Source organism: Heloderma suspectum, chromosome 4 (assembly GCF_057233095.1).
Source record: "Heloderma suspectum isolate Gila_16-S chromosome 4, 16-S_ref, whole genome shotgun sequence".
NCBI lineage: Eukaryota > Metazoa > Chordata > Lepidosauria > Squamata > Helodermatidae > Heloderma > Heloderma suspectum.
In genome coordinates, this window is record NC_139461.1 from 12,469,740 (window position 1) to 12,486,034 (window position 16,295).

Sequence of the window (16,295 nt, forward strand, 5' to 3'; positions counted from 1 at the left end):
TTACCTTTTTTGGTATGGGGATGTAAGTTGATTTTTTCCAATCTGATGGCCATTCTTGTGTTTTCCAAATTTGCTGGCATATGGCATGCATCATCTTGACAGCATCATCTTGCAAGATTTTAAACAGTTCAGCTGGGATACCGTCATCTCCTGCTGCCTTGTTATTAGCAATGCTTCTTAAGGCCCATTCAACTTCACTCTTCAGGAAGTTTGGCTCTAACACACTGACCACACCATCAAATCTATCCCTGGTATTATTATCCTTCCTATACAGATCTTCCGTATATTCTTGCCACCTTTTCTTGATCTCTTCTGCTTCTGTTAGGTCCTTGCCATCTTTGTTTTTGATCATATCCATTTTTGCCTGGAATTTACCTCCGATGTTTCTAATGTTCTGGAAGAGGTCTCTTGTCCTTCCTGTTCTATTATCTTCTTCTACTTCTGTGCATTGCTTGATGAAAAATAATTCCTTATCTCTTCTGGCTAACCTCTGGAATTTTGCATTTAATTGGGCATATCTTCCCCTTTCACTGTTGCCTTTTGCTTTCCTTCTTTCTTGGGCTGCTTCCAGTGTCTCAGCAGACAGCCATCTTGCCTTCTTGGTTTTCTTTTTCTTTGGGATGTTTTTTGTTGCTGCCTCCTGAACAATGTTGCGAACTTCTGTCCATAGTTCTACTGGGACCCTATCTACTCAATCTAGTCCCTTAAATCTATTCTTCACCTCCACTGCATATTCATTAGGAATATTAGTGAGCTCATATCTAACTGCTCTGTGGGTCTTCCCTATTCTCTTTAGTCTGATTCTAAATTGTGCAATAAGCTGTTCGTGATCTGAACTACAATCAGCTCCAGGTCTTATTTTTACCAACTGCATAGATGTCCGCCACCTTTGGCTACAAAGGATGTAGTCAATCTGATTTCGGTGTCGACCGTCTGGTGAAGTCCATGTATAAAGTCGTCTCTTAGGTTGTTGGAAGAGAGTGTTTGTTATGCACAGTGAGTTGTCTTGGCAAAATTCTATCAGCCTATGTCCCGCTTCATTTTGTTCTCCCAGACCATGCTTGCCTGTAATTCCAGGTGTCATTTGACTACCCACCTTAGCATTCCAGTCTCCTGTAATGAAAATAACATCTTTGTTTGGCGTACTATCCAGTATGTGCTTCAGATCCTCATAGAACTGACCTACTTCTGCTTCTTCAGCATCTGTGGTTGGGGCATATATTTGGTTCACCGTGATGTTAAATGGCTTACCCTGAATTTGAATTGAGATCATTCTATCGTTTTTTGGATTGTATCCAAGCACTGTATTCGAAGCTAACATGGATTTGTCAAAAACAAGTCCTTCCAGACAAATCTGGCAATTTTTTGATCAAGTAACCTCCCTTGTAGACTGTGGGAATGCTGTAGACATCATATACCTCGACTTCAGCAAAGCTTTCGACAAAGTGCCCCATGATATCCTGATGAGCAAACTAGCTCAAAGTGGGCTAGATGAAACAACGATCCAGTGGATCCACAGTTGGCTACAGAATCGGACTCAAAGAGTGCTTATCAATGGGATCTTCTCAAACTGGGGAGAGGTAATGAGCGGGGTACCGCAGGGCTCAGTCCTGGGCCCAGTGCTCTTCAACATTTTTATTAATGACTTGGAGGAGGAGGTGCAGGGAATGCTGATCAAATTTGCAGATGACACAAAATTGGGCAGGATAGCTAATACCCTGGATGACAGAAACAAAATTCAAAGTGATCTGGATAGACTGGAGTGCTGGGCAGAAAACAACAGAATGACATTGAATAGGGATAAATGTCAAGTTCTGCACCAAGGAAAAAGAAACCAAATGCACAGTTACAAGATGGGGGATACGTGGCTCAACAACACTACAAACGAGAAAGATCTTGCAATTGTTGTTGATCACAAGCTTAATATGAGCCAACAATGTGATGTGGCTGCAAAAAAGGCCAATGCTCTTTTGGGCTGCATTAATAGAAGCATAGCTGCCAAATCCCGGGAAGTACTAGTTCCCCTCTACTCAGCACTGGTTAGGCCTCATCTGGAGGATGAAGGATGCAGACAAGCTGGAGAGGGTTCAGAGGAGGGCAACGAAGATGATCAGAGGACTGGAAACAAAGCCCTATGAAGAGAGACTGAAAGAAATGGGTATGTTTCGCCTTGAGAAGACTGAGGGGAGATAGGATAGCACTCTTCAAGTACTTGAAAGGTTGTCACAGAGAAGAAGGCCAGGATCTCTTCTTGATCCTCCCAGAATGCAGGACACAGAATAATGGGCTCAAGTTGCAGGAAGCCAGATTCCAGCTGAATATCAGGAAAAACTTCCTGACCATTAGAGCAATATGACAATGGAACCAATTCCCTAGGGAGGTAGTGGGCTCTCCCAACTGGAGGCATTCAAGATGAGGCTGGACAGCCCTCTGTCAGGGATGCTCTGACTTGGATTCCTGCATTGAGCAAGGGGTTGGATTCGATGGCCTTGTAGGCCCCTTCCAATCCCACTATTCTGTGATTCTGTTCTATGATTCTATGACTGCTTTAGCCACTTTATTATTAATTATGAAGGCTACTCCATTTTTTCTGTGGTCCTCTTGTCCACAGTAGTAGATCTGGTGGTCATTTGATGTGAAGTGGCCCATTCCAGTCCATTTCAGCTCACTGACACCCAAAATGTCTATATTTAATCTTGACATCTCCCCAATAACCACATCCAATTTGCCCTGGCTCATAGATCTTACATTCCAGGTTCCTATGGTGTGTTGATCTTTAGAACATCAGATTCGTCGTTCACCACCATCACCGTCGGCCGCTAGCCGTCCCTCAGCTTTGAGCTAGCTGCATCATCACATCTGGGGCTAGTTGAACTTATCCTCTGTTCCTCCCCAGTAGCATTTTGTCCATCTTCCGACCTGGGAGTCCCATCTTCTGATGGTATACCGACATATCTCTGGTTGTACTGATCCATTTAGTTTTCATGGCAAGAATACTGGGGTGGGTTGTCTTTACCTTCCCCAGGGATTGTATTTAGTCTGACCTCTCTGCCATGACCTTCCCATCTTGGGTGTCCCTTCACGGTTTAGCTCATGGCGTCATTGAGGTGCTCAAGCTCCAGCATCACGACAAGGTAACGATGTCCTTTGCTGAAGACAATTTTATATACTATGTCATTAATGATGCATTTTAGGTCTGATAGGGAAGTAAGTATTGCATATATTTCAATTTTTCTGCAAATGTCCATTTTTGCTGAGTGGGGTGGGGGGACTTGGGCAAAAGTCGTGTTTTTTCCATGCTTCCAAAATTTCTTAAAATTTTACATTTCTACTTCAAGCATCCTAGTGTGCCCTGGCACACAGTTTGGGAATTGCTACTGTAGCGTCTCTGACAGACAAACCCAATGAAGTCTTAACCTTACCCATGTTTCTTGAAGACAGACAATGCTCTGTATTAACTTAAGTCAACAGAAGAAAGTAAAGCATACAGCAGAAAAGTCTTCAGGGTGCAAAGTACACCTATCTTCTGACAAGCACACTGTTCTTACTGGATTTCCAGCATGGTGACTAGTGGACATCTCAGTCGTGGGGAGTTTCTCCCCTCCCCATCAAAAGTTGCTAAGTAACTAAAGAGAATTCCATCACCACTGTTCTCACTCAATCCCCAAGGGAGACTGTGCTTTTCTCCAACTGCCTCAAGTGAAAAGGAACATCCTTTTCTATCCTGCATCTCTAAGTTTTGTGGCTTTCCTAGCCTCCCATACCCAGCTTGAAAAACAGGATCAGGCACACAGAAGCACTGCCAGCTCCCAAAATGTGCACACATTAATGATATACATGCCCTCCCTGTCACACAGAGCATCTCTCTCCAGTTTCTGGTGTGGATATAGTGTGACAGTCACCCACCCCACTCAGTTCTAGGTATGCCCACAAGACTAACCAAGCACTACCCTAGCACCCTTCCACCATGATCCCATTTAGTATAGTTAAATACACACTATTTGCCCTAACCTTTTCATTAGCATTATCTAGGCTGCATGTTCCGCAAAACTGCATACACAGGCCATGTAGAATGATCAAGTTGGAAGGGACCTCAAAGGCCATCCAGTCCAACCCCTGCCTGATGCTGGAAATATATTGCTGCCTATCATTTGATAGGTGGCCATCCAGCCTCTGCTTAAAAACCTTTATTGGAGAAGGGTCCACCATCTTCCAAGGCAGTTTGTTCAACTGCTGAACAGCCTGGACTGTTAGGAAGTTCTTCCTAATATTTAGGATCCCCTTCTTTAATCCCCTTCTTTTCTGGAGCAAAAGAAAACAAATTTACTCCATCCATCATCTATGGGAGAGCCCTTCAGTTATTTGAAGATGGCTATTATATTGCCTCTACATTTTCTCTTTTCTGGGCCAACTCCTTCAGTCTTTCCTCACATAATTTTGTCTCCAAGACCCTTGCCAGTTTATTGATATCCTTCTTACACTGTGGTGACCAGAACTCGACACATTACACATAGTAATGGTGCAAATGTATGGAACTTTCAGATAGTAAAAAACCCTTACCCCAGCATCCTGCACGTTTTCTAGTGGATGATTTTCTGGCACAGTGCTTGCCTTGCACATGAGGAGGAACCAAGCACAATTGGTGTTAGTCTAGTATCCCCTGACACCAGGAATAATTGTGTGTGTGTATGCGTGCGCGTGCGCGCGCACGCATGTGCTTACACACATGTTGAATATGGTGCATTGTTTAGTAATTTCAGTACTGTGCTTTTTCTGTTCCTTGCTGGAGTGCAGTGTAAGAGGAGATATGTCTTCAGAATGGACAAACACGCCGGTCTTTTCCTTGACCTTTTTAGGCAGCAGTAAATATTGCCTTTTGGGGAAAAAGGGATCGCCACGGCACCTATGGAGGTATCTGCATTCTAAGACTTGCCTGGACTACACTGATGAACTATTTCCTGTTGTCTTACTAGCAGGAGGATTCTGAAGCCCCTCCCAGCTTGACTTGGCCTCCACCATCTGATTTGCCCAAGCTTCTTGCAGGCTCTGTCACCAAAGGGCTCCAACAAACACTTTTCTTGAGAATTTGGCTAAGGGTGTAATCCTGTGCAGAAAAAAAAGTCCTACAACTCCCAGCATCCTCAAGCCAGAATGTCTGGCTGGGGCATGCTGAGAGTTGTAGGACTTTCTTTTATCTAATGATGCCACTCTAAGGTGTTTTAATTCTGATTTTATAGCTTGAGAATGGAGATAATTAGCTACAGGCTTACCCAAGGCTACTCACTTTCATGCACTCCCTGGAAGAATCCTCTTCAGAAGATGAGCTGGAGCTGGATATCCCCGGGGAACAAGCCACTTCAGCGGAGTCTGGGGCTGACCAAGAGGTTCTTGGGGCCTCAGGAGAGAGGGCTTCAAATCTTTCCCCTGCTCCTTGAGTCATGCTGGTGCCTGAAAATCCATGGCCAGGTGAAGGAGTGCTTGCTTGCAGAAAAAATTTCTCTCAAGAGTAAAGGCCTCCTTGTAAACAAGGCCCTCTTTATGAGTAGGTCTTATGCCAGAGGGCTTCTAATGATCTGAATCTGAGCCCTGGGTGGGGCTCTGGAAGCTCTGTTTATATAAGCTAGTAATCAGATCTTAGGGGCCGCGGTGGCTTAGTGGTTAAGACGCTGAACTGCAGACTGGAAGGTCGGCAGGACAGCAGTTGGAGACCCGAGTGCTGTGTGACGGAGTGAGCTTCCGTCTTCAGTCCCAGCTTCTGCCAACCTAGCAGTTCGAAAGCAAGAAATTGCAAGTAGATAAATAGGTACCGCTTTGGCGGGAAAGGTAACAGCATTCCGTGCACCTCGTTACTGACCTTTGAACCCCTGCTTGACTTTGTACTTGGACTGCGTTTGTATCTGACTGCTTACCTATGTTTGGAACATGACCGCACCTCAGACCTTTCTCTGGCAACTATTCCTCTTGCCTGGAAATACTGTGCCTCTGACCTTTTGTCTGTTTATTGGCTTGCTCTTGGATTTGCCCCTCAATTGCCTTAATGCTAAGACTGACCCAGTGAAAGCAGGACATCTACTAGCTGATATAGGTTCAAACCTATGGAACTCTGGACTCCAGAATTCTTGTTCCCTTTCAAAATGTAATGGCATGGAAAAGAAACCCTTTCCCAAGCTTTTAACGTGTTTTTAAGTATTTTACACTGTAACCCTAGACCCACTTACCTAGGAGTAAGCCTAATTGAAACCAGTGGGACTTTTATTTGAGTAGACATCTATAGGACTGCATTGTAACTAATTTTAGTGTTTAAGTTTTGTTATTTTAATCCCTGTAATGTGGTTTTAATTTTTATACCTGATGGTCATTTTAGTTGTGTTGACATGTTTATTAGTTTTGTATTGCTGTTTTAGTGGGATTTTATTTGTATTTGTGGTTACTATTTGTGTAACACCTACAGAAATTTATAAGGTGTTCAATAAATTACTTAAATAAATATCCAACAAGAGTAAAAACCAAACAAAGGTGGTGGTCATGACAGCACAATGAAGGGGCACTAAATCAGCCTTCATAATTAAACCCATCTATATGGCATGTGGCAATCTAGCACATGACATCTTCTCTAGAAGGTCCTCAATGATGATATAAGTTGTACGTTTCTGCCGTTGTTTTGACTCTGAACAAACAAGAGTTTATTTCCCAAAGAGATGAGAAATTAATAGACAAAAAAATGAAGAAAATATAATAGGAAATGGTTGGAGCAAGCTTGGCTGAAACCAAACATGTGCTCCTTTAACCAGCACTGCTTGCTTTTCACTGAAGAAATTCTTGTGTGTGTGCTGCTTTAATCCTTTTGAAGTTTTTTTTTGGTGGGAAGTATGTTTGCAAGGCCAGTTAAACTTATGCTGATAAAGTAGACTGCAGCTAGGTAAACATATCACAAAAGAAGCTGTTTAGTGGCATACTACACCAATTGGTTTTATTACGATAAGAAGAGGCGTTTTTACAGTTCCTTTCCATGTGTGTTAAGAGGCAAATTGCTTTCTTGATGTATGGTATCAAAAGAAGAATTCAGCATTGTGATTTAGGAATATTTCCTGTCTTGTTTTTATGCACTTCATTACTAAGACTAGAGCACTTCAGAGGTTTTGAGGTGATTGCACATTTCATATTTTCTTTGACTGAGCAGTTTGTGTTCAGACTGTTTTTAGACAGGGTAAGGTTGTACAGCATTTGATTATTTTTTTGGTTTGCATTCCTTTCAGATTGGGAATGATGTTTCTAGGGCTTGTGTCTAACCTTTTTCATGCACTAGTAACTCAAAATCAGCCCAAGAGCATTTCCTAAAAACTACTCTGCACTTCTTCTCTTTAGGTCCAAGATCAAATTCAACATTAGATCTCATACGTGGGTGGTTGCCTACTTCTGCATTCGAATGTCTTTTTCTCATGCTTTGGTCTTCACCTGTGATCCATTTGCCCCAAAAGTGGGCCAATATGTTGCCTCATGGATTTGAAAGTGAAAGATAAAGGTTTTTAAGAGGTACAGGCAAAGGGAATACAAACCACACATGAAGCATCCCATAGATGGGGAGAATTGCGCTTCTCTTTTTGAAATCTGAGTAGGTTCCATCTCTGGTAATTTAGGAAATGGCTTCCCCTGACTGATTAGAAATTTCTGTTTTACTTTGCAAGGCACAAATTGACCTTTCCCTTAGCTTAAAATATTCAGTATAAAAACACAAAGCTGCAGTACATGGAAAGTATTTCACTGCTCTGTAGTGTTGCTCATGACACTCTAATTGGTATTTTCCTTTGCATGTTACTTTAATTATGAGAAGATATGCAATAAGTGCCTGGGTGAAGGTTTCATGCACTACGATTCTGACCATAAATACTGTCCTTAAATACCTACCAGAGAATCACATTAAAAAGAAATAAGAAAAAAGTCATTGTACATGAACAAATATTGCTTATCTACTTTAATGAATATATTAAAAGCTCTTCATTCTCCTGCATTTCTGTTGTAAAGTGATACCAGAAATATTTGATAGAGTGGACTGCAGAACTGTGGTTATATTAGTGGTTAGGAGCAACTGTATGTGGATATTGAAGTGGAGGGATTACATTTATCAGTTCTTTTATCTTTAAAGCTTTAACTAGCATGTAAAATTTAATCCCTTTTCAAGTTTATTGCACTATTTTGGAGTGACTTATGGACTGAATGCTGGTCTGGTGCTGTGGCTGTAGAGCAACCTAGAAGATCTGGATTGAACTCCCACTTTTGCCATGAACTTGTAGCCATTTTCATCTCCCCTGAAATCTGGGGCTGAAAGTGTAAGTGCTACACATAGTGTGAAATTGGAAATCTTCAGTTGTAGAACCTGCCCCCCTTTATCACATCTGATATGGCTGTCATTTGGAATGTCTTTCAGTACCAAATTAACATGGGCAAAATGTGTGATAATTGCAGCCTACCATAGGAAGTTGACTTCCCATTGTTAAGGTGTTGTACATTGTAAGTCTCTGATGGTGGTTCTGAAAACGTTTGCTTGTAAGTTCTTATGTGAACAGAAATTGCACGTTCTCTGATTTAGTGCAAAATAGGAATGCAGAAATCAGAGCCTTGGGAAAAAATGGGCAAAGTGATACATTGGGGGTTTGTGCACTAGAAGGACACATACAATGCCTCCTATACAGTCTTCATAATTGTCCATATGGAATGGGGGAGGATCAATGCAGGCCTCTGCAGAGCTCCAGTGAACTGAAGGTGTGTGTGCTAAGACCAGTTGCCTATTATTTTATTTAATTTATCAAAATTCTATCTTTCCTAAAAAAAAAAAAAGTAGTCCAAGGCAGCTTCAGCATATAATAAAAACAATATAATACAGTACAAAATCAATGTAAAGTGACATAAACAGCGACATAAAATATATTCAATAAAAGAGCACCTACTGACAATAGCCTCAGAATAATATTAGAACTTTGCATCATCCAATAAAACAGATTTAGAGCAAACAGAAGGAAACGTTCCTTCATCAGACTCATCCATTAACCAGTGGAATACATTGCCTCAAGATGATGTGATGGCCATAGCTTAGAGCTAAACTAGACATTATGTGTAGAATGCAAGTAGACGTTAAACTAAATGTGTGGCTGCTGTCAAAAATGGCAATCATGTGTTTCACTCTGCTCTCCATAACATCTAGTACAGGGGTGGGTAGACCTCCTGCTTGCAGGTTCTGCTTTGTTTTTTACTAGAGCCTTGAGATCCACCAACTGAAGGCTGGTGCAAATTACTTTTACCTGGTTCTCACATAACAACAACCCAGAGTACAGGTGGAGTATGGTTGTCATTGAATCATGGGTTGTTGTTCTGTGCGTACCCTAATGATGGGTTATTAACCATAAACAACCCAGAGTTCACAACCCAACAATAAACCACGGGTTTATTTATTTTTATTATTTATTATTAAATTTATTAATCGCCCATCTGGCTGGTCACCCAGCCACTCTGGGTGATGTACAGCATACAATAAAACAGTGTAAAACAATAAAATTCTACAGTAAAAACATTTTCTAAAATACCCTAACCCACCCCAAATGCCTGCCTGAACAACCACGTTTTTAATGCACGACGGAAGCTCATTAAAGAGGGGGCATGGCGGAGTTCCTTAGGGAGGGAGTGCCACAGAGTGGGGGCCACCACAGAGAAGGCCCTCTCCCTCGTCCCCACCAGTCTAGCTGTCCTGGCTGATGGGACAGAGAGAAGGCCATCCGAGGCTGATCTTGTTAAGCGGCCTGTCTGGTGTTGCTGGAGGCGCTCCTTAAGATAGGCTGGGCCAGAACCATATAGGGTTTTAAAGGTCAAAACCAACACCTTGAATTTGGCCCGGAAAACAACTGGTAACCAGTGCAACCCCTTCAGCACTGGAGTGATGTGATCTCACCGGCAGCTGCCTTTAATCATGCGAGCCGCTGCGTTCTGTACCAGCTGCAGCTTCCGAACTGTCTTCAAGGGTAACCCCACGTAGAGCGCATTACAGTAGTCTAAACGAGAGGAGACCAGGGCATGTACTACTGATGGGAACAGATGGTCGGGAAGGAAGGGGCGCAGCCGCCGTATCAGATGGAGTTGATACAGCGCTGTCCGGCTCACAGCTGACACCTGAGCCTCCATGGACAGCTGGGAGTCCAAAATGACACCCAGGCTGCGGACCTGGTTTTTCAAGGGTAGCCGTACCCGAGGGTTCTCTTCCTGGGTTGTTCCATAGTGCAGTGTTCACACATAATGACAACCCATACTCAACCCATACTTTGGGTTGATGTTACATGCAAACCAAGTCATACAGACCTGGTTTGCTGGTAATGACAACCCATGGTTTAATTAACCATGGTATGTTGAATCGTAGGTTGTTGTTACGTTTGAACCTGGAACTATGGGCTTTAACCACAGACAACCCATGAAGGGAACCCATGCTCTGTTGCTCGATTCTGAACTGTGGGTTGTTTAAACCATGGATTGTCATTACATGTGAACCCAGAATTGTGGGTTGTCCAAGGGTTATTTTGCCAGGCTACAGAGGCAGTGGGCAAGAGTAGTAAAAAAACCCAGCCTTGTGCCAGTACTGCAAAGGCATTTGGGAGAGAGGGAGAGAGTGGGCGAAGGAAGAGGGAAAGAAACAACGCAGGGACTGAGGAAACAAACCATGTTTTGTTCAATCACCTGCCAGATAGACCTTGGGTAGGGTAACAAACCATGGTTTAAACAAACCATGGGTTAATGTTATGCATGAACAAGGCCACACTTGGAAGTAAAGAATTCTGAGCTCAGGAATTTGTTTTGAATACCAGAATTGAATGGAGCTCACCATTCTTCCATCCGAGAATTTGATTCTTGTGAGCCCCAAGCTGCCTTCATTACAGCAGTATAAATGTACTGGGGGGCAGGAGTTCTTTGTTGCTGCTATTGCTAAACAGTTGGAAGTCAGAAATCTTTGCCAATCAACTGCAAATCACCCAACAGTTGACCAGTAGATTCAGATTTACCTTCTGCCCACCCCTGATCCAGTAGAACTTCATGTGTTCTGGCCCCCACTCCATATAATTGGCCGGCACTGCTGCTACTGCAAGGAAAGCTAGGATGCAGTGGCATCCCATCTTTCCTGACTACTTCTAGATATTACAGAGGCGGAAGGTGAGCTAAACATTCAGTTGTTTTTGTTAACAGCTGTTCATTTAGGGTAAGAGCCAATCCATTTGCTACATGAGCTGTGTGGGAGTGTGTCTGTCTGCTTTTCACATCCTTTCAGTGACATTTATAGGAGGCAGTAGTCTTGAGTTGGGCAAGTGATGTGATTATTTTTCATGTCAGAATTGCCCTACCGCGGTGCTACTTGCTGTGGGGAGTAGGCATCTTGCTTGTCTGGCCTGTGTGATGCCTTTCTCAAGGCATTACCAGAATAGCATGGGAAGATACTGCTCCTTTGTCACATGTTCTTCCCGTTTGAATCTTATTCTGGTCTTCCTCCTAATGTTTCCTTATTAATCAGAGTGAAGATTCAAATTGGTTATTTTTTCTCACTCACATATTTTCCCTGCCCCTTCAGAGGCCATGATCAAAGGTTACTTTCACAGGACATGCACACACCTGTTTTAAGAGGCAGGGAATGTATAATTGATGAGATAATGTTGTATTCAGTTGAATTAAGGATTTAAGGGTAAGTGAAACTGAATAGTTACTTCCAATTTGGTGTAGCTGATTAGTAGAAAGTGTGCCCCTGAAAGAAAATAGCATGTGTAAATTGATCCATATTACTTACCAAATTATTTTTCTCATTGAAGTGAGAGGAAAGATTATAGTAATTTAATTGTAAGGACAATACTATAATAGGCAGTTTTCTTGAATATGGTATTTTGTTAAAAGAAACATATGAGTCAAAGCAAAATGTTACATTAATTTAAATCAGCATGTTGATCTGATTAATGTAATATGATTCTCTTTGTAAAGCAGCTTACAAGGATTTTAAATCAATATACTAGCTTCCTAGGGAAATATATCATTATAAAATTAATATAATTGAACAACAGTTCTAATTAGTATATATTAAGCTCACAATCATTTTTAGGAATCAAGTAAATATCCACAAATAAGTGCAGAAGAACGCCATGCTTTCAATGTAATTGTGTTAAGCTGTGATTTGCTATCTGTAAACTTTAAGAGTTTTGAAGATGAAAAGCTCTATCAGGCCCAAGTCTTAATAATAATTCAGGTTATCTCTGCTCACACAGCTATTAATTGGGCTGGTTGTTCTTCATTATTAATCATTCTTCAGGCTAATATAACTGTTGAACTGTCCAGTGGTAGATATGCTGTAATATCAATAATTAAGCATACAATACACACCTCAGTCAAAGTGAAAGCAGCACTGAGTCATACCTTGGGACGAATAATACTTTAGCTTATCTTAATTAGCAGCCCTTCTTTAAAAGTTAGAATTGGGTCAACATTCTTTCTCTGTGGTTGGCTTGGCCTTCAGAAAGGAGTACAAAGTCAGCTGGAGGAAGGCTTCCTGGACTTCAGGGGTAGTATCCAGTTGAGGCGTTGCATGTGTGAGGCTAGCCCTACTGGGCTTCTGGTCCACCTGCAGTCACAATGTTGCACTTCCGGGGGCAAGCCCCAAAACGATTGCAAACAGTCATTTCTGGAAGGGGTCTGACCTGCCCTTTCCAGAAAAGAGCACTTTTGCTCATTTAGGGGCTTGCCTCCAGAAGCACTACATTGCGGCCACACATGCACTGGGGCCAATGGTGCTGGGTGCATGCAGACTGGGGCTGGCAGAGCCGGCTATGCACTTAAGGCCCCAGCTGGATAGTATCCATTTTCTGGGTAGGCATCCATCTCCTGCTTTAAGTAGGAGAGTAGGGTTGGGACATCTTTTAAAGCCTCTGTGTTGCCTATGGTGAAGCTCTGGTGGTGGTGGGAGAACACGTATGCAGTACTTAATAAAGGTCTGCTATCTGCAGTAATTTGATGAGAATGGAAGTTGGGGGGGTAGTCCAGTTATGGGGCTTGCAGTGGTCCCATAGCCAGATACTGTGCCTGTTGGGTTATTCCCTCTGTCTTCTCCCAAGCATTAGTCACTCTTTTGTGGTTCTGTTTTGCAGTTAAGATGTGGACCCACCTTTTCAGGTATTCAGCCTGATGTTATGCAGGATGTACTGGCAGAAGACTCATGAGGAGATAATTACCCTTGTTTTTTGTTTTGTTTATTTGAAAAAGCTATTCATCATCAGTACACCTGTAAACATAGATAATGACCTTGTTTGCACGTAATGGTGGTGTTCAGCAGCAATTCATGGGTTAATTAACCCAGGATTTGCTGCCAGATGCTGCTGTTACATCTGAATAGCCCGAATCTTTTACATTTCTATGAAAAAGTGAGCTGGTACATCCATAAGAGCTCTGGTTGTGTTTTGCCCATTGATAAGATTCATGTTAAAACCATCCTGTCTGAATGAGAAGCTTTTGGGAAAGCAGCCACACACAATACGGATGCGTGACACTTTCAGCTGGCAAGTGTAACTTAAATTGGTGCTACAGAAATTCATTCATTTATTTATTTGGCTGTTTATAAACGACCCTTTATCAAACAATATCAGGGCAGTAAACAATACATATGTAATGAAAAAACATACAATCATAAAACAATAAAGGCAGTAATAAGTGACTGGGAAACAAAATAGGTTTGACCTGGCACCAAAATGATAGCAAGGTTGGCGCCATGGTGCCCCACCCCCGCTTTTGCCAGAGGTGCAGAAATGAGGCGAATACAAAGAGCATCTTCCCTAAAGCCACAGCTGATTCACTGAGATGTATTTTGATGAATGCTAATACCTTTTCACTAAGGGTGGCTTCTTGAGTACATGTGATGGGAAAGGCAACACAAATGATTTGTGCTCCCACTTCTTGCTCTTTTGTCTAACATTTGAAACAAGAATGGTGACATGGATGAGTTTCTGATGCAGGCATTGCACAGACATCTTTCCATAGAGGAAATGCACAATATCTCTCTTTGGAATGGATGCACAGGAAACTTGAAAAGTCCCCTCTTATTTAAATAAATACATCTACTCTTAATTACTCCCAGAAGGGTTTGCTTAACACTTGAGAATTATTTACCTCTAACACAGACTGATGAAGTCTGCTTGGAAAAATATTGGAACAAGCAATGAATATGGTCTTTGAAATAATCTTTAACATGATTTTTTTCTTTCTTTCTTATATATAACACCCTTCTGCTTGTTTTACTTTAGATGAAAAATGACTATATGGTTGAAATAGCAGACCAGGTGGACCAGGAAATTGCCTTGAAGCTAGGTTGCCTTGAAATCCGGTAAGACAACGGTTCTATGTATTTATTGTTTAAGCCTTTATTTGTAAGTTGAACACTTGATCTTTTCCTTTATATCCTGATCAATATGGATAAGTAGCTTTTTGTTGAAAGGGATTGTGTTTAAAAACTGTTTTGTAGAACCATCAGAGTTTATTGTAACACATTGCTAATGCTTTTAAAATTATAGATAACTTTTTTCTAAAACTCTAGATTGGTCTCTTCATGCCACTTCAACTCTTGCATATAACTGAATAACTCAAATGGCTAAGAAATTAACTGCAATCTTGAAAGTAATGTAAGACACGTGCATTTACTATGAGAGAATGTTGCATCAACCTACCTTACAGATAGTGAAGAACTGAATTTAAAAACACTGCCTCCCACACACCCTCATAATTTGTTCTTCAGACACCTTTTACTTGTCTAAATAAATATTTGTACAGAACAAGAGAGAAACAGAGAAGCAAGTTCAACCCACGTTTTCACTTAACAACCAAGACTATTCTGACTTTTAAGTCAGCCCTAAGGTTTCTGATCAGAAATTGATTATAAAAATGTAGGGGCTTCAGAACTACAGTTGCCTTTCTGCCACCCTCCTGAACTTGAAGCTCAGTCAAGGTGATATAACAATGGACTTTGGAGGCTGGCAGGCAGCCAAGTTGTTTCAGTGGTCGTCTCCAAAGGAAAATACTCACTGACAAAGATATGGTGGTCTTTTTCTTGGTTGTCTCAATAAAATCCCTGGGCTCCCATGTCAAGGTTGCTGTTCTTTCTCTCTCCCACATACATACATTCACACACGCTCTCTTTCTGAAAACAACAAAGTGCTGTAATGTAGATTGTTGTGAAAGTTATTGAGTCCCTCCTGTCTAGCATGACCCACAAAGGTTTTGTGAAACTTCTTCATTGAGATGGAACGGATGTTGTTTGATCCTGCCCTTTCAAAGGGAGCAGCGACAGCTTGGAAGGCCTTTATCTGGAGCCTAGTTTCCTCCATGGCCAGCTCTATAGACCATCTTTATATATAGTACCATAGCCTACTTTCCCCCAAGATGTCAGAATATTACTCAGGCTTATCCCCAGCTCCAGTGGCGTTGTCTCTGGATCTCAACCAAACTGGAGTGAGGTTGCCTTACTCATCATGAAGGGAAGTTCCTCTCTCTCTCTCTCTCTCTCTCTCTCTCTCTCTCTCACACACACACACACACACACACACACACACACTACAAGCCTTCCAAGTCTGATACTGCGTTCTGTATGAGCTTCACAGTTGAACATTCGGCTTGGTTAGGCTGGTACAAAGCCAAGCTGTATTTTGTCTTCTGGTATCTGGATACAAATTCTCAGATATTTAGGGAAGAGCTGCAGCTTGGTGGGAAAGCACATGCTTTGTTTTCAAAAGCTCACTGGTTTAATTCCTGGCATTTCCAGGTAGGGCTGGACTCCAATCTGAAGCTCTGGAGACACTTTTCATCTACCACCATCAAGCTACTCTTATGCCTTTCCTCTTCAGTTGTATGCTGTGATACTGAACAGAAGTCCCATACTACATGAGGAAGGCTCCATTCCAAAGGAGGGAGCCATATCTAAGCCCAACCCGGCTGTGATACCAACCCAAAGCAGCATTTTTGTAGTCTCTGAAGAAGGGTGCTATTGCACTTATGTCCTACTTGTGGTTTTCCCATAGGCAGTTGGTTGGCCACTGTGTGAACAGAATGCTGGACTAGATGGACACTCGTTCTGAACCAGCATGACTTATGTTGTTAATGTAATTTAGAGTGTCAATAAAGCTCTTCCAGATTATGAACAGACAGTTTTTCAAACAATGGCTGCTAAAAATTCCCCAAGTGTATTTTCACTGTTGTTCAAGGTCTTTTAGTTGAGACAATTGCTTTACTTCTGCTATTGT

At 41.9% G+C, this 16,295-nt stretch overlaps 1 protein-coding gene across 36 annotated transcripts in view; it reads left to right on the forward strand.

Moving 5' to 3' along the window:
* PTK2 (protein tyrosine kinase 2) overlaps window positions 1–16,295 on the forward strand; it is a 332,755-nt gene that overhangs the window by 164,834 nt on the left and 151,626 nt on the right. For 35 of the 36 annotated variants that reach the window (XM_084848676.1, XM_084848672.1, XM_084848681.1 and 32 more), the window contains one exon: window positions 14,307–14,386. In XM_084848676.1, the coding sequence (XP_084704802.1) occupies window positions 14,307–14,386 (80 nt within the window). Of the gene's footprint in view, window positions 1–7,455; window positions 7,534–14,306; window positions 14,387–16,295 lie in introns of those variants that run through there. The other variant, XM_084848689.1, reaches the window with a different exon arrangement.